General features: G+C 45.4%; 1 protein-coding gene across 2 annotated transcripts; it reads left to right on the top strand.

Moving 5' to 3' along the window:
- Positions 1-9,976: 9,976 nt before the first annotated feature.
- Positions 9,977-26,673, top strand: LOC8052625 (protein phosphatase inhibitor 2). 2 transcript variants are annotated; one of them, XM_029978729.4, is made up of 5 exons: positions 9,977-10,133; positions 12,915-13,076; positions 13,518-13,603; positions 23,920-24,074; positions 25,472-26,673. In XM_029978729.4, exons 1-4 carry the CDS (start codon positions 10,051-10,053, stop codon positions 24,021-24,023), a joined length of 435 nt encoding a protein of 144 aa, XP_029834589.1. In that variant the 5' UTR covers positions 9,977-10,050; the 3' UTR covers positions 24,024-24,074; positions 25,472-26,673. The 2 variants fall into 2 exon arrangements, with proteins under 2 accessions (XP_029834589.1, XP_029834588.1); XM_029978728.4 differs by lacking the exon at positions 9,977-10,133 and adding an exon at positions 10,451-11,058.
- Positions 26,674-27,447: the final 774 nt, after the last annotated feature.

The raw sequence follows: 27,447 nt of genomic DNA, 5'->3' as shown, positions 1-27,447 counted from the left end.
CCTGGTCTGGCGTTGTGTGCCGCAAGCTCTTCGTGGAGTTGGACTTCATTTACCCGGTGTACAAGACGTTGAGTTAGGCCGATATTGACGTGCTTCCGTACATTTTATAAGAGTGCTTGTCCCTTTTACTTTTAAAATTGGGTTAAAAATCCCGAAAGCAATCGGCGGAGGCAATTCCGCCAATGAACCTCCCCGTCCGTCCACACGACACAAGGCAATCTTGCGAGGGGTCGGTGAAGCGGAGGCGCAAGTGTTTCAGACGCTGGAATTCTGTTCCTTGCATGTTCATGATTTAGGACGATATTACATCCCGCTTTCAAGGCATTTGAAGTGGCATTTATATCATGGGCCTTTGGGTGGTCGGCAAATTAGCTCGCGACCCCGACTTTGCGCTGCCACTCTGCGTGCGCTGGTTCGCAGATTTTTTTAAAGGCCCCGTGTCTGATTATCTTTGAAGTGCTCGTGGAACAGGGCTGTTTTACATAAATGTAGTTTTATGAATTAATTATATATATATATATGCGTATGCAGGCATATTTCTTAGAAGATGCCTAATTACTGCAAATTATTTTGTATGGTAGCAGCAAAAACGGCCGAATCGCCCCTAGTTGCCTGTATGATATGTATTGAACTGCCCAAAATATGCACAGCAATAGTGCCGTAATTTAGGATGTTTATACTTTTTTCCGGAAATTGTTTATTCAAGTCTTGGGTATCCGGAAAATACACCGTTTAGTCTGAATCGTCATTTACAACTAAAAGAGACACTGCTGCAGGTCCCCAAATGCTTCCTCAGCCTCCAAACTCCCTACAGCTGGACTCTATGACAACAGAGGAAAACAGGAGTAAAAGCAAGCATTCGAACGTTTGTCCAGTGGTAGATGCAGCACTAGTAGCAGAAAATGTGGAACCTGTGAAGGGCGACAGTTCGCGTGAGAAAAGCTTCTGGTATTTTAGCTTCAGGACAATTCGATTTAAGTAAAATATTAATTTTAGAGCCCAAGGGACTAATAACGAGCTAGACACCTTCGCTTACGTTTGTTGTACATTAGTTGAGGGTTGATATACCCTCAACTAATCGCCGAAGCAAGATAGCCGAAGCAGCTTTTCTGCTTCGGCGATCTTGTTTAAAAACAAAGATACAAAAAAATAGTATATACAACCTGCCACTTCATCCAGACCATCAGCAGCATTTATTGTGCGAGATGTAAATCTACAGTGATGTTCCTGCAATTGTGGCCATAATTTATTTTTATATACCAGCTGTGATTCATGGGTTGCCTGCCCTGTCAACCATGCTTAAAATGTTGTTTGAAGTTTCGCCTGTAGCTACAGGCCATACCTCAATAAAGGCACATAAACAAATTTACACTTCCTGCGAAAAACACGCCAAAAAAAAAAAAATAAATAGAGGCGAGCGCGCCGACAGCTAGCGTCGTCACAGCCTCCACAGGGCGAGCGGGGCGAGCCGGGGAAAAATTCTCTCCTCGCCGTGACGTCACCTCGGTTCGCCGTAAGGGGGCGCCACGCGAACTTCTCGGGGCTAATAGGGGGCGCCACCACCAAACAAACATGGCGGCTGAGTCCAGGTCACGTCGGCTCGGCCCGGCCGCCTGAAAGGGAGGCGCATTCAATTTAACAAATTTTCTTCGGTTGAATGCCCAATTTTATGGGTATTTGAACTGAGACAGTTAAGTGTAGCCGGTGCGCATAAACTTACCGAGCATAGTTTTGTTTTGCCAGTGTTTTTTGTTCTTTTCATGCCAAACTTTCGTTTCGGAGACTTCGATCAAAACCGAAACTATGGGCTCCGGACAAACGTTAATAGACTCTAATTAGTTTTGATCATCTAAGAAAAGCGGCGAGGGCTACAAAATTGTTCCACCGAGAGTAATTTTTAGCTAACTCACATGCCTCGACCATGCGACTAATCTGTCCGCGAAATTGAGCTTTTGTGCCTGTCCGCGTTTCAAGAAACAGCTCCAGTCGTGTGCTCGGTCAAGAACACAGGCTGCAGGAAAATTACGAAAATTAAGCAAGCGCTTCTTGAGCCAAGGGGCATGTCAACTCGCTGGCGCTTCACTAAGCAGCTGATACTCGTATTTCAATTCAGGTTTTAGTAGCAATCGAGAAGTCATTTTGACGAATATGCGGATTATGTATTATATTACGTACTATGTCCCACTAAAGCGATATTAGTGTATTCTTTGGGTTCAAATATGAACTTAGTTAACTAACTATTAGGTGAACTGGTGAATAAAAGTATATTTGACAGACAGAGAGATACTACTTAAACTTAGCCAAATGGTTCTAGCCCGTAGAACGGAGACGAACGCGGACAAACTGAGGAGAGTCTTCATCGGAGATTCACTCAGAACCTCTCTGCATTGAGCTTGACTTCGAATCCTGAACGGATAAAATGAGTATTTTTTTTGTGGCCGGTCAACCTGAGCAATGTAGACGTATATTGCCGCTGGCTTCGACAGGGCCCGTTATAATATAAATATTGGAGGCGCGATAGATCCTAATGACGTGACAGCTTCTTACTTTGCGAGACGCGTCCCCCACCTTTTTAAAAACAGATAATTTCCCTCATTAATCATATGCAGCGAGCAGTTTTTCTGAATCAAGTAATTGCGAAATTAGCCCAACTCCTTCAATGTGGTCTTTTTCGGTGAAAAGCCGCCAAGATGAATAGCCAACGCACTGGCCGGCGTTAGTGGCTCAAATTAACTTGAAGCTAATCGAGCACAACCGAACTCAAGGAAAGCAGGTATCGAACCTTCCCATTCACTTGACTGCAACATTGGTGTTCCCTCCAGTGAAACACTTCGTCTGTCGACCTCAGTCCACTGTTATACATCCTTATAAAGAAACCACTTATCAGTTACCAAGCAGTCGTCACTTTGAATGCGATTAGAGACAGACGAGAAATCAAAACGTTTTTCCGTGATTCCTCCTCATTCAAAAAATTGAAAGCACGCGACCGTGTGTTGTGGAGTAAACGGGCTTTCAAACACGTGTTGGAAAGAAACAATCTACTGAGGCTTCACCACACTAATGAACACTCAGGCAAACTTAAGAAATTTTCGGACCTTCGTCAAATTACATTGCTCGCCCCCGCGCCGACAGCGCGTGTTCGCGAAAGCCATCAGAGACGCGGCGGGGCGCGGAGCGACCTGGACCGACTGGTTCCCGGTTTTCCCGCTTGGCGGCGTCCGTTTTGCTGGAGTCGCGGAGTGAATATACACGTTTGCAAGTCCGGCTTCAGGGCGCTGCCATCTTGCCTGTCTGGGGTGCGCTTGGACCAGTCATAATCCGATTACGAAGCCTTGCTAAGGCGTCGTAATCGGATTATGGCCGCTCCCGAGAGCGCACCCCACAGAGGAAGATGGCGGCGCCCTGAGACCGGACTTGCAAACGTGTATAGATTTCACATTTAAATATTCTAAGCTTAAATGGTAAGACAAAATGGCTAGGTGGCGTAAGCTACCGCCCGATCCAAAGGGCTCAGCCGTATTCATCCATCCATCCATCCATCGCGAATACACAAGCTAACTTGTAGTTATATTTATGCAGGATATTCATCACATATCGCACATAATATATATACCGGGACTTGTATAACGGGTATAATGGGACACGAATTTTTCGTTACTCTCGCTCTTAAAATTTTCAGGCGTTAAAAGTTCGCGGAAGGGCATCAAGATCATTTAATGGGCTAGTAGCTAGTTGGTTGAACATCAAAACTGTGTATTAAAATCGCAAAGGACTAAGAAGACGAGAAGGGGATAGGACAGGGCGCTTACTTACGACCGATGTAAGTAAGCGCTCTGTCCCGCTCCGTTCTTTTCCTCTTAGTCGTTTGCGCTTTTAATTACACAGTCTAGGTGTTCGCAGGGGTGACCCAGCGGCAATACACAAAGCGTACCTGAAGGATCTGGACCGGTGCGCTGGTGGTTCGCAGCGCCTTTTCTTTGATGCTTGGCACTGCTTCGAGCACATCGGCCCGGGCAGAGTCTGGACGGTGGCTCTCATGGGGTTTCAACGAGACGACCTCATGCTCCCCATTAATTGCATCGCGTACAGTAACGGCACGACCCCGACATTCCCCATATTGTTCACACTTCCAGTAAACCCGGCAGTCGACTTTCTTGTCAACTACGTACAGGTAGCCATCGAGACAGAGCTTCGGCTTGCCACGCGTAGTCTCCCGCATCTCCATGTCAGGAGTGTAAATCCTTACCGGGTCAACCATTTTATAGCCCACCTCGAACACGAAGCTTGTGAATCCCGGATGCTGTGTGGTAAATTACAAAGAATACATCGGTTTGTCTTTCAGTTTTTGTTGGCCTGTATGTTTAGTGACTTCGGCCCACAGAGTATGTTTTCTGGTAACATAAGCAACTGTTCACCAAACACTTTTCTCTCTCTCTCTATTGTCCTTTGTCCCCAAAACAAGCCTGGACTGGAACCACCTCCCTTTCACTGTAATCTTTATCACCGACCCTTTTGCCTATAAATGATCTTCAGGACGCTTTCTGAGGAAGGCCACCGCACCAGACAATAGTGAAGACTTGGGTGCACTCTGTCACCCAAGAAGACTGAACCCTTCCGGATCCTCACATAACCCAAGGTTACACCTACACCGCTGTCAGACAATAAAACACTACCCGCTTCCGGGAAAGCATATCGTGCTTTCTGTGTTTTTGTCTCATTTTTAATTGTTTCGTGTGACATGGGGATGGGTCATTGTTTCATAGAGGCTTTCTTCTCGAAGCAGGATATGTTCACGATGGAACTTATCTCGTCACTGTGATATAAAAACGAAAACAAGACAAAAAACAAATAGAATTAGATTAAGGTGTGTATAAAAATTTAAATAAATTACAAAAATATTACAGCCTGTAACGGCGTTCGATGAAAAGGCGTTCGATGAAACGGCTTCCATGAAACGGCGTTCGATGAAACGGCGTTCGATGAAACGGTGTTCGATGAAACGGCTTCGATGAAACGGCGTTCGATAAAACGGCGTTCGATGAAACGGCTTCGATGAAACGGCGTTCGATGAAACGGCGTTCGATGAAATGTCCGGACCCAAGTTAGGGCACGTGTCACTCCCTCCGTGGCTCCCCATCTCTTGGTGGCTACCCGGCGAATGAGGTGGAGTGTGTTTTTCCAGGTTTGGACAGTCCTTTTCATCCAACTCGACGCCTTTCCGTTTTCATCAATGAACAAGCCCAGAATACGAATGTTCTTGACCCTCTGGATTTCCTCACCCTTCATCGTCAGTCGGATGTTCTGGGTCTCTGACGAATCCCGGAGAAAAGCTCACCGGAGAAAAGCTCACCGGAGAAAAGCTCACCGGAGAAAAGCTCACCGGAGATAAGCTCACCGGAGAAAAGCTCACCGCAAAACCGGCGGATGTGGAGAAAAGCTCACCGATTTTTTTTCTTTTTATATGGAGGCGGTTGGATCATGCGTAACATATATCAATTTATTATCATTAAAGTTCGTCAGCTTTGTCAAAAAGACAATGACTTTTTTGTATTATTTGCCAAGCTTATTAAGTATATGGTTCCCAAATTAATAATGGCGGGCCAGTGTTTCCTGCGGCTTACTCTCTAGGCAACTAAAGCCTAACTGAACATTTTATGAACTTGAATAACATGAAAAAGTTCGAAAACTTGTGTCTCCCTAAAACCTAAAAATCAAAACTGTAAACACCGAAAATCCGAAAGTGCATGCGCAACAACGCGGTGCCTGAAATTCTCTTTGAAGCATTTATTAACCTTTGAAAACAGGATAAAACAGTCAGTAGGATATTGAAGCTTCTTTCTTTCACGGACATGCACGTTTTCTAGCCGTTCGTGCTGGTGTTTCCGCATGTTGCCTTTGTGTGATAGTGCCCTTCTAAGGTGAGGCACTCATGACTTTCAGAGCTGCACGCTGGCACCGTTGTTACTCGTGGCCTATATCAGAAATAGTCTTCTGTAAGGTAGCGAATAGGGCGAGTTGGTAAACGTTATACATGATGAAAACCGCTCAAACGACGACGACGGAGTGAAGACAACAAACACGACAGGACGAAGCTGTTCTCGCAACTAAAGTTTTCTTAGTGAAATTAGCAGAAAGAAAACAGCGCAGCCGACACTGATTGCATCAACAAATACCTATTTAACTATGAGGCACTACAGAATATTTGGAGCTGAAACGGTTCACACACCGCTATTCATATTAGCTCCCAAAGAACAAACCTCTTTATTTGACAGAGCTACCGACGGCGCACCCTCAGTTGTCAATAAATTGATGTCTTTTTTACCGGTGTACGATGTTCTGACTTCATTTTTACGGCTTCATTAATATACAGAAAGGGTGATTACTAATTTCTGAGGAATTAGTAAATATGCCCAATGACCTTCAAGAATATTACAAGAAAGAGGACATATTTTTTTTAAATGAAGTGGCGGATGCGAATTGTGTTAAATCGTCATGTTTAACGCAGAATCCGCTAAGTTAAAAAAAAAAAAAAAATCGGTGAGCTTTTCTCCGCATCTGCCGGTTTTGTGGTGAGCTTTTCTCCGGTGAGCTTATCTCCGGTGAGCTTTTCTCCGGTGAGCTTTTCTCCGGTGAGCTTTTCTCCGCCGCCCGTCTCTGACTGAGCCTGGATCCGCCAGTTCCCTACAACGATATATTGTGTTTTTTCAGTCGCCGCAGCCATCCCCACGGGGTCGAGGTAGTTGGTGATGGTATCAAGAGCTTCTTGTAGTACCTCCTCTTGCCTTCCCATTGCTCCACCTTTTGTCTAGATCAGGGGTGGCCAAACCGCGGCTTGCGAGCCGCATGCTGCTCTTTGCTGGTCCAAGTGCGGCTCGCGGATCCCTCGTGAGGGGACACCCCCCCCCCCCTCCCCCCCCCCCCCCCTTCGCCCCCTACCGCGTTTCCCCAGGAAAAAAAAAAGAAAGGATTTCAAAATAAAGCACTCTGCAGCTTACAGTCTGGAAGCCTTGCACTCCCATACGTACAGCCGTACATCCTCGTGCCCCCATACGTACAGTCAGACTCTGAACAAAAGTTAAGTTTGCCCCCCCCCCTTCCTGCGGCTCTTAGAAGTTTCGTGGTTTTGTTTGCGGCTCTTAGGCCAGGCCAGCCTGGCCACCCCTGGTCTAGATGGTAATATCATCTGCATAGATGGTAAAGCCGAGACCTTCGATCTCGGCTAGGTGGCGCGGTAGCTCTGGCCATGACTAGAGTAACTGTATAGGCTCTGCTTGCAGAGCGGAGCATATACAGTTACTCTAGCCATGACGAGATTGAACAGTGTTGGGGAAAGCACTGCCCCTTGCGGGACCCCGACGCCGCATGGCGACTTCGGGCCTTCGGTCTTCCCGGCTTTGACGGTGAATTTCCTTTCTCGGAGGAAAGATTTGATGAAGTTCAGCGGTGCAACCCGGATGCCATAAGACGCTGCACTTTCGATGATAGATTTGTGCGGCGCAGAGTCGAACGCCCGCAACAACACCAATGCCAAGAGTGTTGTAAAGAGCAAAAACCTTGTTTTATGCGAAGCCCCTCTCTTCACAAGAGGCTGCGCTTGAGATTATTATTTCACATTTTCATCGCTGGGGGCTAGGATTTCGGACACTGGTCTATAGGCAACCTACAGTGCTGTTTGATTTTGCGCTACTTAGCGACTGAAGCAAGAACCATTGGGTATGCCTGGGAGTGGCAGCTGCGTTGTTCAGATGTGAGCTATTACTCTGGTGGAAGCATCGGGCTCTCACTCTACTGGCGCCGCCTGGCTGTTACCGGCAGGCTATACAATCACAAAAAAAAAAAAAAAATTATGTAACAAAAAAAATCTCGACGCTGAAAAATTAGAGCAACCGTCCTCGCACAAACACTAGCGGCCCATACAGAGGGAGAGGGTAATTCTGAACAATAACAAAACCAAAATTTATTATCTATTAAAAGTTTAACAAATTCGCGCTACAGAGCATGATGCCAAAGGAAAGAGCTAGAGTCTTATTTTTGCTAGGCCGCTTTATCTTGCAGTGTGGTCCAAGATCAGCGGCGGCATATCCTCGGGGAGATGAGAAGTCGTCAGACCGAAATCGTTGTTTCATTACTCGGAGAAATTACATCACACACCACACACAAATACGCAAACCACACGCGGAATGTGGAAACAAACTTGAATACCCTTGCGCCTATGTGTAGTGAGAATATAAAGGCTCTTCGAAGTTCCTGATGTACAGTGCAACGAAAATATTAATCTAATAACGAATTGCATCGGATGACACCTCGACATGCAAAGTAGAAACCAAGACAGACTTCATCGTATCCGTGAGCGACCATCGAAACGGGCGTCTCGATGGAGGGAAATTTCACGAAGTGAGAGAAACTTCGCCAAAAATAGGTAAATTTTAGGCGTCCGATAAAAGGGAGAAACATGAAACGTCGGTCACGTCTGCGCTACATGCGGTCGCCCTCTGTCCGGAGGCCCTTCCCACACGTCTATCGTCTCCTCAAGATCCTAGCGACTCTGCGCGTAACAACGGCGGAAGCTGAGCGCTCGTTCTCTTCACTACGACGGTGGAAAACATACCTGAGAGCGTCCACTTCGAATGAGCGACTGCTCGGACTAGTGCTAATGAATGATCACCGCGACATTGAAGTTCAAGCGGTGGACATCCTGGATATTCTTCGTCGTGAACGCAGGCGGCTGCATCTTAAAAAGTAGGCGCTTGGCGTAAATAAAATGATCAAGAGAGCCTGTAAATTGCTTTCTAAAATAACTAGCCACAGTTACATTTTTATTACGCGGTAATTTCTAGTCGAAAGAACGTAATTCTGATCAGTACACAAGGTGTGCGTGAGCGCAGCGCCACCCGTTGCTTACAGTGAAATTGTTTTTACAATTAATTTAATATTCCTTACATCACTGACTTTGTTTTATATTATCACCATGTGTTCGTTTCATTATGTTCACTTTAGTTTGATTTAACTATGTATTTCAGTGAGGACATTTTGTTATACCTTGCCTTAAAATTGCCACCCCTCACCCCACAAATGTTTCGAAATATCCGTTCTCTATAGATGTGAAATCAAGTTCCGTATCCCATAAAATAAGCGTCAATGAAGAAATATGGACTATTTTATTTAATTTAGCATTTTCCTCACAAACAATCCTCCCGAAAGCGTATAAGTTGGAGATAGTCCGCACTCCCCCTTTGCTCCGTGCTCCGGGCTCTTGCCCGGAGCGGGTGGATGGGGAAGGAGGGGGGGGGGGGGGGGCTTCGACCTCCCAAACCCCCCCCCCCCCCCCCTTCTGCCTACGCCACTGTGTGCAGGTACAGGCCTGGTGCCGTTGTTCCATGCCATGAATCGTGCTTCATCTTTCCTTTCTTCACTTAATATTAGAGTTGTGAGTACGCGACTGTCTGTGTTCTGTATTCCTTCCTCGTTTGTCCTTGTTTCTTTGTGCGCGATTTTTAACCAAGTTCAAAGTTTACCAACTCGCCCAGCTTACCAAGATACTGCTTCAAACACATTGCACTCGCAAAACACATCTACGCGGCGTTGATTCTTGGTCGGTATCCAAGCGTGCGAAGGCACAGAGACACGGTACTTCGGCGTGCCAAGGAAGCTTTGAACACGCCGCGAGACCGGCGAAACCTGCTTTGGACGAGTTGTGCCTTTTTTCTGTGGCACTGCACTTTCGTAAAAATTTCCACGTGTTCTCAACCGCAAGTATCACGCCTCACACGTGATATTAAAAAACGTCTTTGGCGAATGACGACGAACGAGTAAAAAATGTGTCTATAGCACGCTGGTAAACTGCAGCAAAACGCTAGCAAAACGAAAAGATTTACCATGCAAGACGGCCGTCCAGTGGCCGCGCTCGCGGAGTGGGGATGCGTGATCCAGCAATTGGTATGTACAGTAGCGCCGCCTTGAAAACCACCGCCGTTTTATCTTGCGTTTTTCGGCATTGTTACTTCAGTCCATTGCTTGCAGTAGTAACCAGCTAATTTCTGCCTCCTAAACATGGCGGAGCATTTAGCGAAGAAACCTGCCAAAGGAATATTAAAACCATCCACCAGCTTCGAATACACGGAAGGACGACGACAGTAAGTGCGATTTCAAAGAACGCCTCTTTGACCCGCGCCTTGTATCGACGCCACCGGGAGTACCGACGGACTCCAAGCAAACTTCGCTCCTCATACCGGGCCCGAGAACAACAGTTGCCACTCCATCAGAATTTCTTTTGAAAGACCCCAGCTACAGCAACAACGACAAATATATGAAGAAGGCATCTTCCCGCATTTTAGATTTACCGACGAGTCCTTCGAATTACGCGGAGAGAAAAATCTTGAAAGTCATCCACCGCCTCCACGACGGGCGTGTCTTCTAGCTTGGCCGGTGTCGGGCGACACTGACGCGAGATGGAAGGTCGTGCCAGGGTTACGGGCAGGAGATCGCGTCCGTCAAACAAACGAGTCTGTCGTGTCATTACATGTGCGATCCACCGGGAGATTAGTCGTCAGCATCTTGTGTCTCTGCTGTAGATGAGAAATCTAGCTAGTGCTGTACCGTCGCTAGCCTGGTGTTTTCAACGTGCATCACGGAGTAGTGAAACACGACCGTACGGCGGTACGACACTCACTCAGTTCGAAACGGGCAGATGCAGGGATTGAGCCCAGGAACCCCGGGTGCCGCAGCGCGAGCGTTCGGTGCGCGTGCTCCGAGCTGTGGTACCACAACACGCTCGTTTGCCGATCTCCCCCATCGCGTCCGTCACCGCTCGTCTTGATCGGTACTCAGCAAAACTGACGGCGAAGAAGAAGAGCGCAGTATGTGGCTCGCGGCGGCGGACACGAAAGTATGGGGGCCATCTGCGGGCCTCTTGGGCGGCCGGCCGAATGGTATGGCCGATGAGCGGAAGCGCAGGGGTGCTCCGTCGGGCACGAGACCCCAGACGTCCCAACAACAACAACGACAGGCCCCGGACGCCCGCGGTATCCTCAAACCGGTGGGGAGCTTCGAGCGCAGGCAGTGAGTCCCGTCGCCAAACACAGCGGCGTTCGTTAACGACTCCCCCGCTGGCGATTGCTCGCAATTGATAGGTTTACTTCTCTGCCTGTTGTGACGTCAGTGTGCCTGTATCGCTCTTGGGGTAAAGTAATTGTGGTGTATGTATGTTTGGACAGCCGGCAGTTAGTCTGCATCAGTGGGCGACCTGTCTCTCAGCTGTAGCTGAGAAATTTAGCCTGTGTAGTACGACTGTTAGTCTGGGGTCTTCAACATGCACCAAGCAGTTGTGCCAACGTGCACCGCACGTTGGCACGATGCTCATCCAGATTGAAATGAGCAAAGATGGAGATTGAAGGCCTGTCGAGTCCAACTTTGATCAAGGGCAGAGCGAGAGCCCTCTCGGCTGCTGATTGGATGTGGTGGCACAGCTTGCGCGTTATCGACCAATGAGACATTTTCGACCCATCTGCGAGTTCACAATCAGACAATATTCTAGTGAGAACGTCTCACCAATATAGAGATAGCGAAAGAGGTCTCACGGCCTCTTATGTGCTTGTCCTTAGTACTCCTTCGTGCACTAGTCAATGTTAGCTTGTTTACAGCGGCAGAACTTGAGATTTGCAAACGAGGTACAAATTGTTGACGGTTTCCAGAGTAAAATGGCAGACGATCACAATTTCAGCCCACGTCTGATCTCTCTCCGCCGCAACAGTCAATTCATAGCAAAAAAAAATAAAAAAAAAAATATGAAAGATTTGTTTTAGGTGGGGCTCCTAGGTCTAGGGCTCCAGTGCTTTCCACCGCCTTTTTCACCCGCTTGATCAGCTCTCTGGAAAACTGTGCTGCTCAACGCGTCTGTTCATAGCAGACAATCATCTTTTTTTCGGTCCGTTAGCAGTCGATGTACGGTAATTTCTTGTTTTTATTTCTGTGTGCAAATTATGCTTCGCAGCAGACGAACCGCACTCTCCACTCACATTAGCAGATGAAACGACCACAAACGCGGTCTTGCTCGCTCCACGAGAGGCAAATTGGATTCTGTTCTCGCCATCACCTTCACCGGAATCAGACTTCTTGTACACTGAGCGCTGGTTTGTTGAGAGCATGCAAAAGTCCTGACTGTTCTCACTGTTTTTCAGTTTAGTGGGACAAATGTGGCCCTCATATGCCACTAGAGCTGTTTGGGAAACAACAGACCTTTAAATCATAAGATAGCCCTCCTATCATCAATAAAGCCATGTTCTAACTGGACACTAAGTGACAAGTTTGTGAACATGCTGCATTGTTGTCAAGAAGCTAATGGCGTCTATACGTGTCATGAAATTTAGGCACCTTATAAAGCATGTCGTGGTAATAGTGCGACACTTGAGAAATGAAGCACAGTCATTGTCATTGTTCTAGTGCGTGCTGGTTGTGTTGACCTTGACATATAATGAATGGCATTCAGGTGAAGTGTGGTTTCAAGGTGACTCACTGTTTTGTTGCTGATGACTAAAGTGCTCAGTCTAGCCTAAGAGACTAGGCAAACAGGGTTAATAATAGCTGCACTCCACACTTGATGCAGCAAGCCGAATTTACGCTTAACGGAATGCTCGCGATAAGAATAGATAACACTCGGTGTCCTCCACATTAGTTATCTGAGCAATCGCCGAGGCGTTTTTTAGTGGAGGACAAATTGTTGGGGTTAGGCTCCACAATTAAGAGGATGAGGCTCACCAATGGCATGTGGTCATAAAAGTGCTTTTCCCCTTCAATTGGTCAGCCATCTTGTCTCCATGCAACGAGTGTGTCAAAGCGGACAGTGTTTTGTCGACCGAGGTGGATGCTGCGCTCCGCCCTACCTTTAACCGTGCGCCACGTCGCGGTGCTCGTTCCAGGAGCCACCAAAGCCTGAAGTTTGACGAGATGAACGTCCTCCAAACGCTGCATCCTCCGGGCAAGGACTACGGCCATATGAAGATAGACGAGGCCAAGACGCCCTACAGCTATGACATAGCGGACGACCGGCCGGCCGTTGACCCCGCTCTGCTGGCCGAGAGGCGAGTCCGCATCTTTTCCGTTTTCGTGTTTGTTCCTGCCCTTCCCTCTGTCCATGGCTAAGTCCAACTGCAATGCCCTTATCGTGCAAACGGCAAACTTGCTGTCAGCGACCGCCAAAAATACTGAGGAAAAATACTTGATTGGTTCCTCGTCCACTTGTGCCCACATCAGCTGCCCTAGTCAACACCACCTAGAACAATCAAAGCCCGTGCACGAGAATTTTGATGGGGTCGTTTTTATCCCAACTGGAAGGGAGATCAGTGCATTGTTGTAAGCTACTTGTGCAACGCTCTTCCTAATTTTCATTTTTAGGCGGCTCTCTTGCATTGCATCTTGCTTCGGCTTGAGAAGAGAATTTCAGGCTCTTGGATCAATCCTTCGTTTAGCTTTCGCGGCACAATTTTGCAACATTCCTGTGTGATGTCGTCCCTGCTTTTCAGGATCCAGATGGGCAGCACAGTGCCTGCCAAGGCCCTCAAGACCCCGGACCCGAGTCAGGATACGGACAAGGACATGGAGGAGAGGAGTGAGTGGGCAGCACGCTCTTTGGCACATTGTCTCCGCCCTGACCGTTGCTGTTTATAGAGGCCAGTGAGCTACTGGGGACACCACCCTCGCTTGCTCCAAATTGAATTTAATTCAATTTGTTTTATAATTCTTGAAACATAATAATTGCTTCAAGTACTCTTTTTTTCCACAAATGGTAACTGATTGGAATAGCCTTTCTGAAAGTGTCGTTATGCAGCCATCATTGTCTTTATTGGAATCCCTTCTAAATTAGTTTGGTCTAGGGATGTCGCGAACCACCCTAGGTTCGATTTCGAAAGGTTTCGATTTTTGCGAAGCGAACTAAGGTTCGATTTCGAAAAATTTCGATATTTTCGTACCGACCGAGGTTCGATTTCGAAAAATTCGCAACTTTTGTCCACAGAGGAGCTTCGAATTCGAAAATTTCGAAGCTTTCACGGTTTCTAAAATTTCGAATTCGAATATTTCGAATATTTTTTTACTTCAGGTTCGATAAATTCGAAGATTTCGAAATTCTTTGTAAAAAAGATTCGAAAACTTCGAACGCTTCGAATTTTTAAAGACATGAAGTTCGAACAATTCCAAGATTTCGAATTTCTTTTGGCTTAAAGTTCGAAAAGTTCGAAAGTTTCGATTCTCTTTTAACGCTACATTCAAAAAAAAAAAAAACTTCGAAGATTTTGAATTTTTTTTTAATCCAAGTTTTCAAAGTTTGAAGTCCGATTTTCAAGTTTTTCTACAGTTTCAGTTTCAAATAACGTTTTCACGGCTCACTTGTTTTCACAAAATCAAGTTTAGAAAAGTTAGGGTGTGATATCTAGATTCTGCGAAGTTGGTAAGGCAATTAAATGAGACGACGAGTGTCCCGGACGTGCTAGAATATTTGCCAGTGCAGAATTGTGACCGCCAGCCCCCCGGGGGGGGGGGGGGGGGTCTTTAACCTGCATCAAGCAGTAGTGATTGCACGAACACACTGTTTTACGAGACTCATCCAGTTCGAAACGGCCAGGGGCGAGCAGGAGGTTGAGGCTCAGAAAAACCTTGAAGCGACCTGGCAAACTACCTCGCCACCCCTTGCACGCTGGTAGTAATCCGATGCGGTGAAGTTTGTAATTGTCCTGGAGGTTTATTTTCTGGGACGGAGGAATCGCCTCGCAAAAAGCACAAAAGCCGACACAACTCGAGGTCGAGGAGCGTTCTACCATACAAGTGGCGTCGGAAGAGGAAAAACGGGGGGAAAGAGGATAGCGGGGGGGGGGGGGGGGGGGGGAGGGGGGCTTCAGCCTTCTTCTCTACTTTGCAGGTATTTCGGACTGTTAAAGAAAACAATACGAGGAAAGAGGGCGTGGTCGATCTTATTTTAATCTGAAATTATTTATGCATATGTATAGCTACTGTCGCTCTTCACTGCATAAAAGGTTGCGTAGATGGTCACTGTTAGAAACTCGTTGTCAGAAGGCACTGCTCGTCACATGCTTAGTGGTTCGGAAGTTCAAAGCTGTCTTTTCGACCTAAACACCTGTGCCGATAGTAACAAAAGAAAAAAAAAAGAATAAATGCGGGAATAAAAAGCAGGAGAAAAAAAAAAAACTATCAAGAATTCGTCGGAAGTGTTCTATTCGTGCATATTCAGAGGTTCAGAACTTCGAAACAAGTTTCTTTTACCAAAATGTGTACAGGCTAAAAGAAACACGTCCCAGGAACGTGAAGCGAAAAAAAAAAAAAAAGTTTTCTTTTAATGACGTGCTGAACTTGAACACTACTAGAAATCTTCTGCAATGAGTTAATTTATTCCTTAACGTGAAAAAACAATAAATATATTATTTTGTATTCTGCAGATGGCAATGATATGTACTGTCTGTGGTGCTAATTTAAATGCGATACCTCAAACAACTTAGACGAAAATAAATATCAAGTTTAGGTCATAATTGCATGCAGATACATGTTTGGACATTTCTTCGAAACTCACGTTGAATAACAATAATCACATCTTAAGACGGCACTTACCTAGGCTATACATAGATCATTCTTAAAAAAGTATAACATATCTACCATAAATAGCTCCGGCTGCAGCGTGCTTCAAATCTGGCACAAACGATAATCGTCAAAAACCCGTCGTCCGTCCTCGCCCCTTCGGGGATTTATTTCTTTAAACCTAAGCATGCCAGAACATTGAAATAAATGACATTGTCTTTCGTAAGGAACGCAGCACCGCGTGTAAAAGTTCGAGAAAAAAAAATTACGAATGTACCCCACTCCTTGAAATCAAATGAAACCGGCCGCCGGTCTTTCGAAGTTCGACGAACGTCGAACTTTTACCCTAAAAGTTCGAAGTTCGTCGAACCTCTGACTTTTCAGAATTCGAAAGTTCGAAACTTTTCGAATTTTCTTGATAAATAAGTTCGAAAGTTCGAAATTTATCGAATTTTTTGGTCAGTCAAGTTCGAAAGTTCGACAAGCATCGAACCTTGCAGCGCAATAAATTCGAAAGTTCGAAAAAGATCGAATTTTTTAGCGTAATAAGTTCGACGGTTCGAAAAGCGTCGAACTTCTTAGCTTAACAAGTTCGAAAATTCGACCTCCGTCGAATTTTACGATATAGACAATTCGAAAAATCGAAATCTTTCGAACCTTTCGAACCGCTTGATTCGATCATCGAAACTTCGATTCGAAAAAAGTTCGCGGCATCCCTAGTTTGGTCCCTCTGAAAAATATTTGTTCTTTTGTTTCTGCGACTTGTTTGCTATTTTGTATGCCTGCATGTCTTGTCAATCAAGTGTATACCCACCTGCTAAAATCCCTTTCAGGGGTTGCAGTATCAATAACTAAATAAATAAATTAGTAAGTCTGGTCGACACACTTGCAGCTGCTTACAACCGAGTTTGTTAAAACCTCTCGGGATCTCTCACGACAAAAGAACATGCTGGCACCATCTGTCGGGTGGTTGTGGAACACTGGCGAGTTCCGTATATTTCCTACTATTTTTGTGCAAAATTTTTTCTCCATCGGCTCGAAAACTTTTGACAATGTTATAAACGACCATTTCTCACACTGCGTATTAAGCGTCCAAAAAAGTTTTTTTTCTTTTTTTTTAAATAAGGTATGCATTGCCATTGCTCATTCTCCACCCACATGTAGCGGTAGAGGTCCAAACCACATGCCAAAGATTCAGCACTAGCCGTTATGTTGTTCCAAAACTATAGGTGATTTTCTTAAATTGTCAATGGGAAAATTGCAGCCAACAGTGCTCTGTGGCACCAGTTACCGAAAATGGGCAAAAATGGGCCTCATTCTTCCATCAATGATTTCAGAGAATCACTTATAACTTTTGAGTGAGACAACGGTTAATGCTGAAACTTTGGCATGTGATTGGGACCTCTAGTGCTACATTTGGGTGGAGAATGAGCATTCGGGGATGCATAGTTTATTTTAGAGCACGGCTCTTAAGCGCTTGTTTCTGGCTTGAGCGACCTTGTCGCCGTCGGCGTAAGCATGCTTTACATTATGGGACCTTTCCCATAATGATGTCACAAGGGTTACCCTCGTGAAGGTTATGAGGGTTACCCTCACGAGGGTTATCCTCACGAGGGTTATCCTAATGAGGTTTACCCTTACAAGGGTTACGAGGCTTACTCTCACGGAAGTCACCAGGGTAACATCACAATGTTACCCTTGTGACGTCATTATAGGAAACGTGACGTATGACGTAACATGACAATGGTGACTTTGACAAGGACCGTTCCCTTACCTACCGTAAAATACCGGGCCCACTCAAACTTTGGAGATAATCGCAAAACAATGGGGAATGAGCACTTGTTCGGTCATCAATTTTACATATAAATGTACCGTGCGTATTTTCCCAGATCTCGCAAATTTGGTAATGGGCGCTTAATGCGGAATGGGCGGATGCACGGTATTTTATGGTAAATGGCCCATTTCATTGCTTCAGCGACTAGTCTCGTGATCTCGTTGCCGACAATTCATTTCTCGTAATCTTGCGGCCATCTTACTTTTCTTCGTTGCACCGGTACTAAACGACGACCCACTGAATACAAAAATGCATTGACAAAATATTATGAAAACAAAGTTGAATGCAGATGTGCGCTATCCACAGACGGAAGATGGCAAAAACACTAATCTGGTGGCTCTGACGTCATAACAATGCTCACTGACATGAATTGTGCATATAACCTATATGCGCGCACACACACACGTGCGAACGCACTTGTGTGCACACACACAAACACACACACACACAGACAAAGAACTACAACGTGTCACCTCCAAAAAATTTGCAGGATTGTTTTCACCGCCAAAATTGGCGACAGATCGCCGAGTGCTTTTTCTTCGCCCAAAATGCAGCGCTAGGTGTCCGAACGAGATGCCAAAGTTTCAGAACTAGTCGTCATCTTATTAAAAAGTTATAAGTGATTTTCTGAAAATTTTATTCGGAAAATGGGTCTCTTCTTGGTAACTGGCGCCGTTTGGCTCCATGTATTTGGGGGCTTTGTAGGCTGCCATTTTTTTATTGGAAATTTCAAAAAGTCGCTTTTAACTTTTGAATGAGATAACGGTTTGTTCTGAAACTTTGCCACGTGGTCCGGACCACCGGTGCAGTATCTGGGCAAAAAACGGGTGTTTTTGCCCAGATACAAACATAAAAAAAGTTTGTTTGTAACAAAAACATCTCTGCAAATTTTTTGGCGGGTTACCATATACAAGAGGGGAACAAAATTTCGTAGGTTGTTATTCAATGATAATAAAAATTGGCAGCGACCTATACCTTCACACTTATATAATGCATGAAATGCATTATAGGGTTTTGGTAAGAAAATTGATGTGTCACGTGATGTATATTTTCCCGCTAAATTTAGCAAGGAAAGTGAATTGGTGTATGATCACATGACGTTAATTTCCCGCTAAATTTGGCGGGCACACCGAATTGATGATTTGGCTACAAGATGTGAATTTTCCCGCTAAATTTAGCACGGAAACTGAGTTGACGTATAGGTCGCATGCCGTCAATTTCCCCAAGGTGTATGATCACATGACGTCAGGCGACGTCACTTTTTTGCCAAATCTAGGTGGGAACTGAATTGGTCTGTATCAGTGTTGCGGAGTTACCACTCCGGAGTTGGAATGATTCCGGAATCATTTCGAATTTTCACGACCCCGTAATGGAATGGGAATGGAATGGCGGCAACGTTGAGGGGAATGGAATGGGAATGGAATTAGGTGCCTTTTGCCCGGAATAGAATGGGAATGAAATAAACACGTCTTTTTTTTTTTTTTTTTTTTTTTTTAACGGTTAGCTAAATTGTGTTAGTTAGCGTGTCAGTTGCTCAGAAATAAAATTAGTGGGAAACTGCTAGCCAGCGTGGAGCCTTAACAGACTTATACACACACACAAAAAAAAAAATGCAATACATAAAACAAGCGTCAAAGCAAAAAGAGAAAGGGGGGTAACGTGGCGCCTTTCACGGACGCGCAGGCGTCGGGCTTTGATGGTGTTACACGAGAGCGAAACAAGAAACCAAGCAAAAGAAAAGGGAGCGGCAAAGAAAGAAACCGCCATGCACAACTCCTCATCGTCCTTCTTGTCATTCTTTTTTTGTTGTTGCGACAGTTTGTAGAATGCACGCGCGCACAGACTGAGATCTGGGAGCGGAAGCGACTCATAACTCGCAGAGCTCTGTAACTCGTTGACTTGGGCGCCGCCGAAAGATGATCAGGTATTGTTTTCTTATAGTTCGAGGAGCGTTGTTTAGCAGGCAGCCAGCCCTGCCGACCCTGCTGCCTTCCACGTTCATTCTCGCGAACTCCTTTGAAGTGCGAAATGTGGGTTTGCTTCAGTATTAAAACAAAGCGAGATTCACTTCCCTCTTCTCCTCTTGCGCTTTGCTCCGAGGCTTGTTTTTTTATACTGCATTTGTAGTGTAAGTCCGCCTTTTACTTGGTCTTTTTCCGATGCTTGTTTTTTGTGTTATATGTTTTAGTGGGTTGGGATTACAAGCAAGCTAGCGGATTCCCGTTCATTTCCTTTGACTTTAGTCTCTGCATACTTCGTTTCACCTTGCGATGAACCGTTGCGGATGCTACGAGTCACCCTAGGCAATCGAGCACCGTGAGCGGGACTGCAGGGTCACGAAACACTCGGAAGGCATTGAATTGGTTTCGATGGCTCTCGTGCTGTCTGTTGAGGTCCATCGTAAGGTGAAGTAGACTATCGTCACCGCTCTTGGTGTGACCGAATTGACACGATCTGGAGAAAGACTGTCCCGCGCCAGACCGTTGCTGTGAGGGCAACTGAGAAGAAGAGCTGGGTGCTAGCTGCCACTGAGGTTTTGGCTTCCGCGCGTCTCGGCTGCCCGGTCTGCATTCGTGGTCCTTGTCCTGGACCCTGTTTGAGGCGGTGAGAAGTCAGTTGGACGGTTTTGTTGAGGAAACACGGGGAATGTCAATTCGAACGGTGCGGTATTACCCCGTTAATTGTATCTTGATGTGAAGAGCTTTGTCAAGGCTGACTGCCTGACCCGTCGCCACAACGCGAACAACCGACACCGAGGTAGAAGAATGAATCGGTTGATACCGTCTGCTGCCTGAACCCGCCACTCTATCAGCGCGAAGAGGAACATCACAATTCGGACGAGAAGACAAGATAAATACAGATCGAGTCATGGCATCGTGGAGGACAGTTTTCGACATTAGTCGCGAAGAAAATAAACAAGCTGCACGCTGAAAGTTGTGCAACGATACGAAACTATACACGGTGCAGTCGGCGTATATCATCAAACTTTATTCGCCACCTGAAGAGGAAACATGAGAATGAGTATGCGAAAAACGGAAAAGGGCAGGCGCCAGCCAAAAATTGCATTGTATATGATAAGAAATATCGAGATTCGTAAAGCAAGCGTGAACTTGTGCGTTTTAAAACAGGTTTTGTCAAATGGTCTATACGGTCCCTCGTGCCGCGCCGCACAGGTTGCATTTTGTCAGAGGATGTGTTCTTGCCGCTGTGCATGGAGTTGCTCCCAGCAATGTACTAGCCGTGTTGCTGTATTTGAAGAATACAGTAATATAGCTTATTCCTGCGCCACGCACAAACTGGATATTTTTATGGTCTTATCAAACAAACACGCTGGCCGCGTATGTCCTAAAAGTCAAATGCAAAAAAGTAAAAAAAAAAGAAAATGAGTGGATTTAAGTTTTGCTGTTTGTTGCGAGTCACGTGGTCGCGAGACCAATGTCTTAAACAAGCATGGACATATCAAGGGGCTTTCTCTATCTTTGCAGTACATTGTAAATAATCACTTTTGTACCACCAGCGGTCCGCTTAGTAAAATCAGTGCTTTTTGGAGAAATTTAGCTTTTTTTTTCTTTTTTTTGCAATTGTCTCTGCATTTGATAAAGTCAGCTTTATGCTGCTTATGCTGGCACCACAATGAAGCTTTTAAATGCCAATTTTTACGTTTAGGAATTAAAGGAATGGAATGGAACAATTCATCCATTCCAGGAATGGGAATGGGCCCAGTGTCTCCATTCCTAGGAATTGAAAGGAATTGAACTATCGAAAACTCTAATTCCCCGGAATGGATTTGGAATGGAATGGGGGTGCCCATTCCTCAACACTGGTCTGTATGTCCCTTGACGCCAGGTCACGTGACATCAATTTTCCCGCTAAAGTTAGCTGAGAAACTGAATTCGTGTATAGTTCTCGTAATATCAATTTCCACATGCATGGACGGACGGATGGATGGACAAAATTTGGGATGGGGGGTAGCGTTGAAAAGCATGTCATGCTTTAAATAAAATGTTCCAGAAGCTATCAGATTTTCTTTCGAACGAGTCTAAGTTCGTTGGTGGCACAGTAATACTGGGTTTTGGAAAGGGTCTAGTGCAACATAACCGGGTGAAAGTTGAACACATAACATAAAGATGCAGCAAACACAGCCGCCTTAAAAGGGCACCGACTGGTTAAAATAATTTTTTTTTATCCGAAACGATGAAAATGATGCCTGGACATCATTTTCAAAATTCAAAACTTGGGAACCTGGTATTTCTGAAGTAAAAAAAAACAATTTCCCAAAGCGGAATTTGAAGTTCTTGCATGATCCACGCCAGTGCTGTGACGTTAAAGATTGAGTCGTTCTGCAACTCCAGTTCTGTCATGCCTCCGAAACAAAACAACTCGTGTTTCTCTCACTCCTCTGAACCGTCGAGTCCTGCATTGTCGTGTTCGCCTGCGTCAGTCGGCGTGAGCAGACGACGCTTCACTTTCGAGTTTGAAGTTCTTTTAGGGCTCTTTCAGCGATCTAAAATTCATTTGAAACGGTGTGAGGCTGAAGAGAACGCGCAGTGGACTTTTATGAGCGACATGAGGGGCCATAGCATACCGGTTCTGCGTGAAAGGCTGCCCTGGCGGAGTCACAGTCGAAACTGCAATACAGAAACACCAAACTTAGTTGTTTTGACTGTTTGACAATTTCCTTTTTGAAGTCTGAGAGGTCGTCAGGCACCTAAAAAAGGGAACTTCATCCGATTCCCCGACCTACCAATCATCCTCAGTGCTACATGTGCCGACCGCTGCCAGTGCCGCCATGTTTTTTGAGGGAGGATAAAAAGCCAGGGTATTTAGAAAAGAAGGGCCATATTGTGTTTGCAATTGCGTTAAAAAAAACATGCTGTACGAATGCCATTATTAAATGTTATAAAAATGGTGCTTACAAAGCTTCTAAATTTCATAATTTTTGATGTCACAAATAAAGAGAAGTGAGGAGGTGAGAGGAGGGAGAGAAAAACAACAAAAACAAAAAGGCACATGCAAAAGTTTTTTTTTCATTGTGGTATTTTTTCTGTCTCTATGCATTTTGTCTAAAACGACTTGCATCGTTTTAGACAACCACGAGAAATGCGACCTTTGGGGTGTTATACCCCTGTCAGACGGGCACCTAAAAGGACTTTTATGCCAAAGGACCTTTAGTGTAAATGTCATTTAGGCAGTGCCACACAGCAACTCAAATGGCATTTAGCAAAAAGGTCCTTCTCGTGAACCCGAGTTCCTTCAACTCCTTTACGGCTGCTAAAGGCCTACTCTCGACAGCGGTCTACACTAGAGAAGCGAATTGAAATAAAAGATCGAACCAATATCTAAAATCAATGCAGTTGCACTTTTATTTTTGAAAAAAGAAACGTGTTTCACGTATATTTTGTACAAACCTCGCTCGACTAATACTTTTCTGTACTCACGGCACCAGCTACCTAGTAGGCCTCGTCGTCGCCTGCGCGGCCTGCTCGCATCGTCCGCTTCAGCACTTCGGTTTTCCTCCTCTCTATTTTCCTTACAACCATAGTTATCTAGCTTTTATTTCTCTACTTCATAATTTATCATCCTTTAATAATGTATTGCTAACTGTACCCTGTATATTTAATATTTTTGTACATATATATTTCTGTATCTCACTCGCATGGTGCAATATGTCGAACTACGGAGGAGCGTCCACGATTAGGAAGGGGTAGCCGCGCTTTCATTGGAGCGTTGAGGCGACCTGGGCGCTGATACAACTTTGGGAGGATCGGCTGGACTCAGAGCTCCGACGCTTGCGATGAAACTCAAGCACGAGAACGGCGCCCAACCGAACAGGGCAGGGCAAAAGCGTAGCAGAAACACGGAAAGGAACAGGAGCTCAGAGCAACGTTAGAACTAGAACTGAGTGAGCACGGGACGCTCAGGGTTGCCGCTAATTGCCAAAAAAACACTTTACTTGGACTTGAATTGGACTTTGTTGTAATCACTCGACTGAACTCGTCATTTTTTCTTTTTTAATATATTGTTTGCTTAAAAAAAAAAAACAAAAAAAAATTATTTATATCGCCAAATTATTATTTTTCTGGAGTGAACACGATTTCTGCGTTTGAACCAAGCTACGAGACTTCAATCGCTGTAAACATTGTCTAAATGACATTTACTTGCACTGTCTGGCACCGCAGAACGCAAGGGTCATTTGAAAATCCTAAAGGCCTTTTGCATAAAGGTCCTTTTAGGTGCCCATCTGGCAGGGGTATGAGTGCCCCACAAAGCATGTTTCTCGTGCGTTTCCGCTACGGTTATGTCGACACTAAATCGACACTACGACACTGAACACACCAGTCATAAACGCATTTCAGGCACCGTAGTATTGCCAACAAAACCGTACAGATTACAGGTGTGGAACTCAATGTATCCATGTTGGATTGGATTGGATTGTGGCATTGAAGTCAGGTTGACTCATGGTTGCCTTTCGGTCTCTTTCCGACGCTGTTCCCGTAATGCGGCAGACAGGCAGTTCGAGCTACGAAGGAAACTTCATTACAACGAGGGCAACGCGCTCAAGAGAGGCAGCCAGAGGGTAGAAGACGACGACGAGGATGACGATGACTAGGGCAGCCCTGCCCTCTCCCTACTTCAACGCCAGCGTCCCCCAGTGCTGCAGGTGAGCTTTCTTGACCCTTCCCCCGCCAAGGGGAGACGGGTTCACCCGTGTCACGGCTGTAAAGCAGCTACGCAAGGTGCTGCCATATTTTCCGCTCTAAGTTTCACCGCCTATAAATAGCTGTTTTTGGACGAAAGTCCCACCGATAGAGCTGTACGGTCGGTGCGGCAAAACTACGTAGAAAAACCTGTGCACGTGTGATACGATAGCAGCATACTGTACGCGCAAGCGAGAGCAAGTTTCAGTATTGTCGTGAACAAATGGAACGTGAAATGTAACCCCCGTAGCAAATTTCCGCAGTTAATGTTTGTACGTGTAGAAAAATATGATGCATATACTAAGATGCACCGAATGAAATTTTGACAGAAAACTGCGACCTATACACCGGGAAACATGATACTAGTTGAAATTTTGGTGATTAACTACTTCAAGTTGTGATGAAATTGCACCTACATTCTTGGTTCAGTTGCAGCTTTTTAAAATTAGGTTGACTGCACTCAGTCGCAGCTTTTTCGGACATTGTAGAAGTAGTGGAGATTGCGCATGCACAGCATTAATCGGTGCTCGAGGTTCTTGACTGCACGGGTGCGCGCACCTTTGACTTTATGGTCAGAAAAGTTGTCCCCGAGCAGAAAACACAAACTTAAGCTGATTGAGCTTCAGCATTATGTGCTACTTGTTGTCACTGTAACTACCATGTTTGTTAGAATGTAACTATTTTTAAGCTAAAGTGTAATTGTGACTTATAGTCACTTTTAAAGGTAAACTTTACAGTTGTGATCTAAACTTTTATTTAGCGCCTTGTAACCTACTGAAGTTTTATATTAATTTATTTTCTAGCTTTTGTCTAAGGACTATTGGTGTTTACCGGACTATAGTCTGCGGACTATGTGCATTTATAAGTTGCAATGTTACGCGTTGCGGACTATCTGCAGGTGCACACTATACTATGATGGGTTTTTCAAGAACGTTCATTACGAGGAGACACCAAAGATTTTGCGAACGACGGTTTATGGTAATGACGAGCTCTTTATGATTCAAGCTTCTTCATGCGCTGATAGAGCTGGCATTTCTGCTTATGAATGAGATTTTTACACTTGCACTATGCACCAGGTGCATAAACATTTTTCGGTAAACATTTCTCCCTGCTAGCTTTTCCGGGCTGTAGTCCGCACTGAGTGCGGACTATAGCCTGGAAAATGTGGTAAGATATGCTAAAAGAAGTGAAGGCCAATTTTACGTCGTTTCATGAAGTCACAGTCTTGGCTGTAATTGTTTTAATTTCTGTTTAAAGTTTTATTTATATGCGAGGTGAGAAGCTGGTGTACGAATTCAGCTTTGTGCCTCGTCAGCTCAGGTTGTTCGTTTTACCGCAAAGCTTTGCATCTTCTTCGCAGGAGGCGTTGTCCGGACTTCCCTCCTTGCAGCACGGTTCCCGGCAGCGAGAAAAAATTCCTCCTCCCCTCCCCTCGCCAACGCATCGTGCTGCCATCAGACTCTTTGCAGACGGGAAAAGCCCAGTGACCGATCGTTCCCCGCCGCCGCCTCTCGTCATCTTCCGCTCCGAGACATTCTTCCAAACTTTATTTATTTCTGACCGACGACCCGCGTCGCGAGACCGCGTATGCGGCGCTAATCTCTTACGTCTGCGATGCCGGTTCCTATTTTAACGGGTCCTCTTACGTTTTTTTTATTCTTTTCGGATGCCGAAACGGGGCCGGAACTCGCAGAGTTTGCTGGCATGGAAATGCAAGCCTAGCCCAGCGCTTTCAACCCCTCTTGAAATTCGGTGCCTCGCCGGGACGCCAAGTTCCGACCGCATCTTCTTCGAACTAAGGAGACGTCTCCCGAATTTACCCGTTATAACTGCTTTGATTGTCGTAAATCTACCGTACCTTGTCCACGTTTTTTTATTTTTTTTCCTCTCGAAGAGTGTTGCTTGGGTCTTTTCTAGAAAACCTCTTTGGTCGCAAGGAGTGGCTCGAAGTCAAGTTTATTGAGGGTAGAACCGAAGTCGCAGACAGTATTCTGCAGGATAGTTTTTATGTGGCAAGGGCTATGTCGTTTCTGTAGATTTGAATCGAGGCTCGGCTGGAGAGCAGTAGCAAGGAACACGTCTCCGACGTCGCGCTCCTAAGTTCGCCACCGCCGTACACTGGAGAAAAGTTTAGAGAGCGAACGTTGGACAGGGCGCCTCTGCGCATGGCTCGACGTCGCCGAAATCGTGTGCCATTCGTTTTTTTTTTCTTTTTCTGCTGCGCATGAAGATACTCCCACGGTATTGTCGAGAGTCACGCGACCGCCGTAGGCTCGAAGATTGCCAGCCAGTTGCGTCGTCGTCGTTTCTTTCGTTTGCCACCTCGATCTCCCGGACATTTTTTTTTATTTTTCCTTTTAATTTCAGTAGGGCGTAGTCTTCCAGAAACGAGTGCAAAAGAGCGCCTTGGTGAGATACTAAATCGGTGCGGATGCGCTTTTGTACATACTGTATAGCAAAACTCTCTTGGCCGTGGAGTTGAGGACTGTGCATGCGATTCTGCCCGAACAAATGGAAAGAAGAAATAAAAAAAAAAGAAAAGAAGTTCTCAACAACTGGCAAGTCGTAATGGCGTTTGTTTGTGTTTTTTTTTCCTCGACAAAGTCCTTCGACAGGGTCTGGGTGGTTCCGGGGTTGCATTTTTGCTCGGCGTTTTGTTGGATGCCCAAGTGCAAGCTCATTTTAGCCCAACTAAAGACAGGTCTATACATCTGCAGTTGAGTGTTGAGGCCCGTTCGCACACTTGCGTTTGCTTACGACCTAGTTCTTGCGAGCTCTTACAACAAAAGAATGCACTGGCACGCTGGCTCCATCTCTGGGGTGACCCCGAAACCGAATTTCACCGAAGCATAGGTTTTGCAGCATTTGGAATCTATGAGAAGTGGTCGCTTATAATGTCAAGTTTCCTAAGCAAAAAATTAAAATAGTGCGTGAAGAAAAAATGAGATGTATGGAAACATTAAGTGTTCCATGGACACCTGATAGGTGGCACCAGTTGCATTCTTCTGTCGTAAACGATCGCAAGTGGATGCCACGCAATTGTGCGAACCAGTCTAAGAGCTTTCGAATCATACCCAATAGGCCCTTTTCAAAATTCAGCGCCATCTGGTGGCTTGAAGAGCAGTTTCACTTTCGATAAGCTAATGGCGACCATAGAACTATTTCGTGGGGCACCATCACTTTTGCGCTTTGACGGCAGATGAGAAGTGGTTCTTTGATCACCTGAATTCTTTCTCAATTTGTTTCAGTTTCGATGGTGCAAACTTACGAGGGTCGTTTGATAAGTATGGTAAAAAAAGCAAGCTAAACACTACTGTTTTTTATAAATGATTTTAT

Source organism: Ixodes scapularis, unplaced genomic scaffold (assembly GCF_016920785.2).
Source record: "Ixodes scapularis isolate PalLabHiFi unplaced genomic scaffold, ASM1692078v2 PGA_scaffold47__10_contigs__length_4178495, whole genome shotgun sequence".
Lineage (NCBI taxonomy): Eukaryota > Metazoa > Arthropoda > Arachnida > Ixodida > Ixodidae > Ixodes > Ixodes scapularis.
Note: the sequence above shows the minus strand (reverse complement) of the source record. Positions and strands in the feature narration are given on the sequence as shown.

What these genes read in the sequence shown, in the direction of transcription:
- LOC8052625 (XM_029978728.4), top strand. Translation starts at nt 10,859, where the DNA reads ATGTGGCTCGCGGCGGCGGACACGAAAGTATGGGGGCCATCTGCGGGC. An exon ending in GGGAGCTTCGAGCGCAGGCA is followed by an intron (nt 11,059 to 12,914) that starts GTGAGTCCCGTC and finishes TGCTCGTTCCAG; the next exon opens with GAGCCACCAAAGCCTGAAGT. An exon ending in CAAGGACATGGAGGAGAGGA is followed by an intron (nt 13,604 to 23,919) that starts GTGAGTGGGCAG and finishes GTAATGCGGCAG; the next exon opens with ACAGGCAGTTCGAGCTACGA.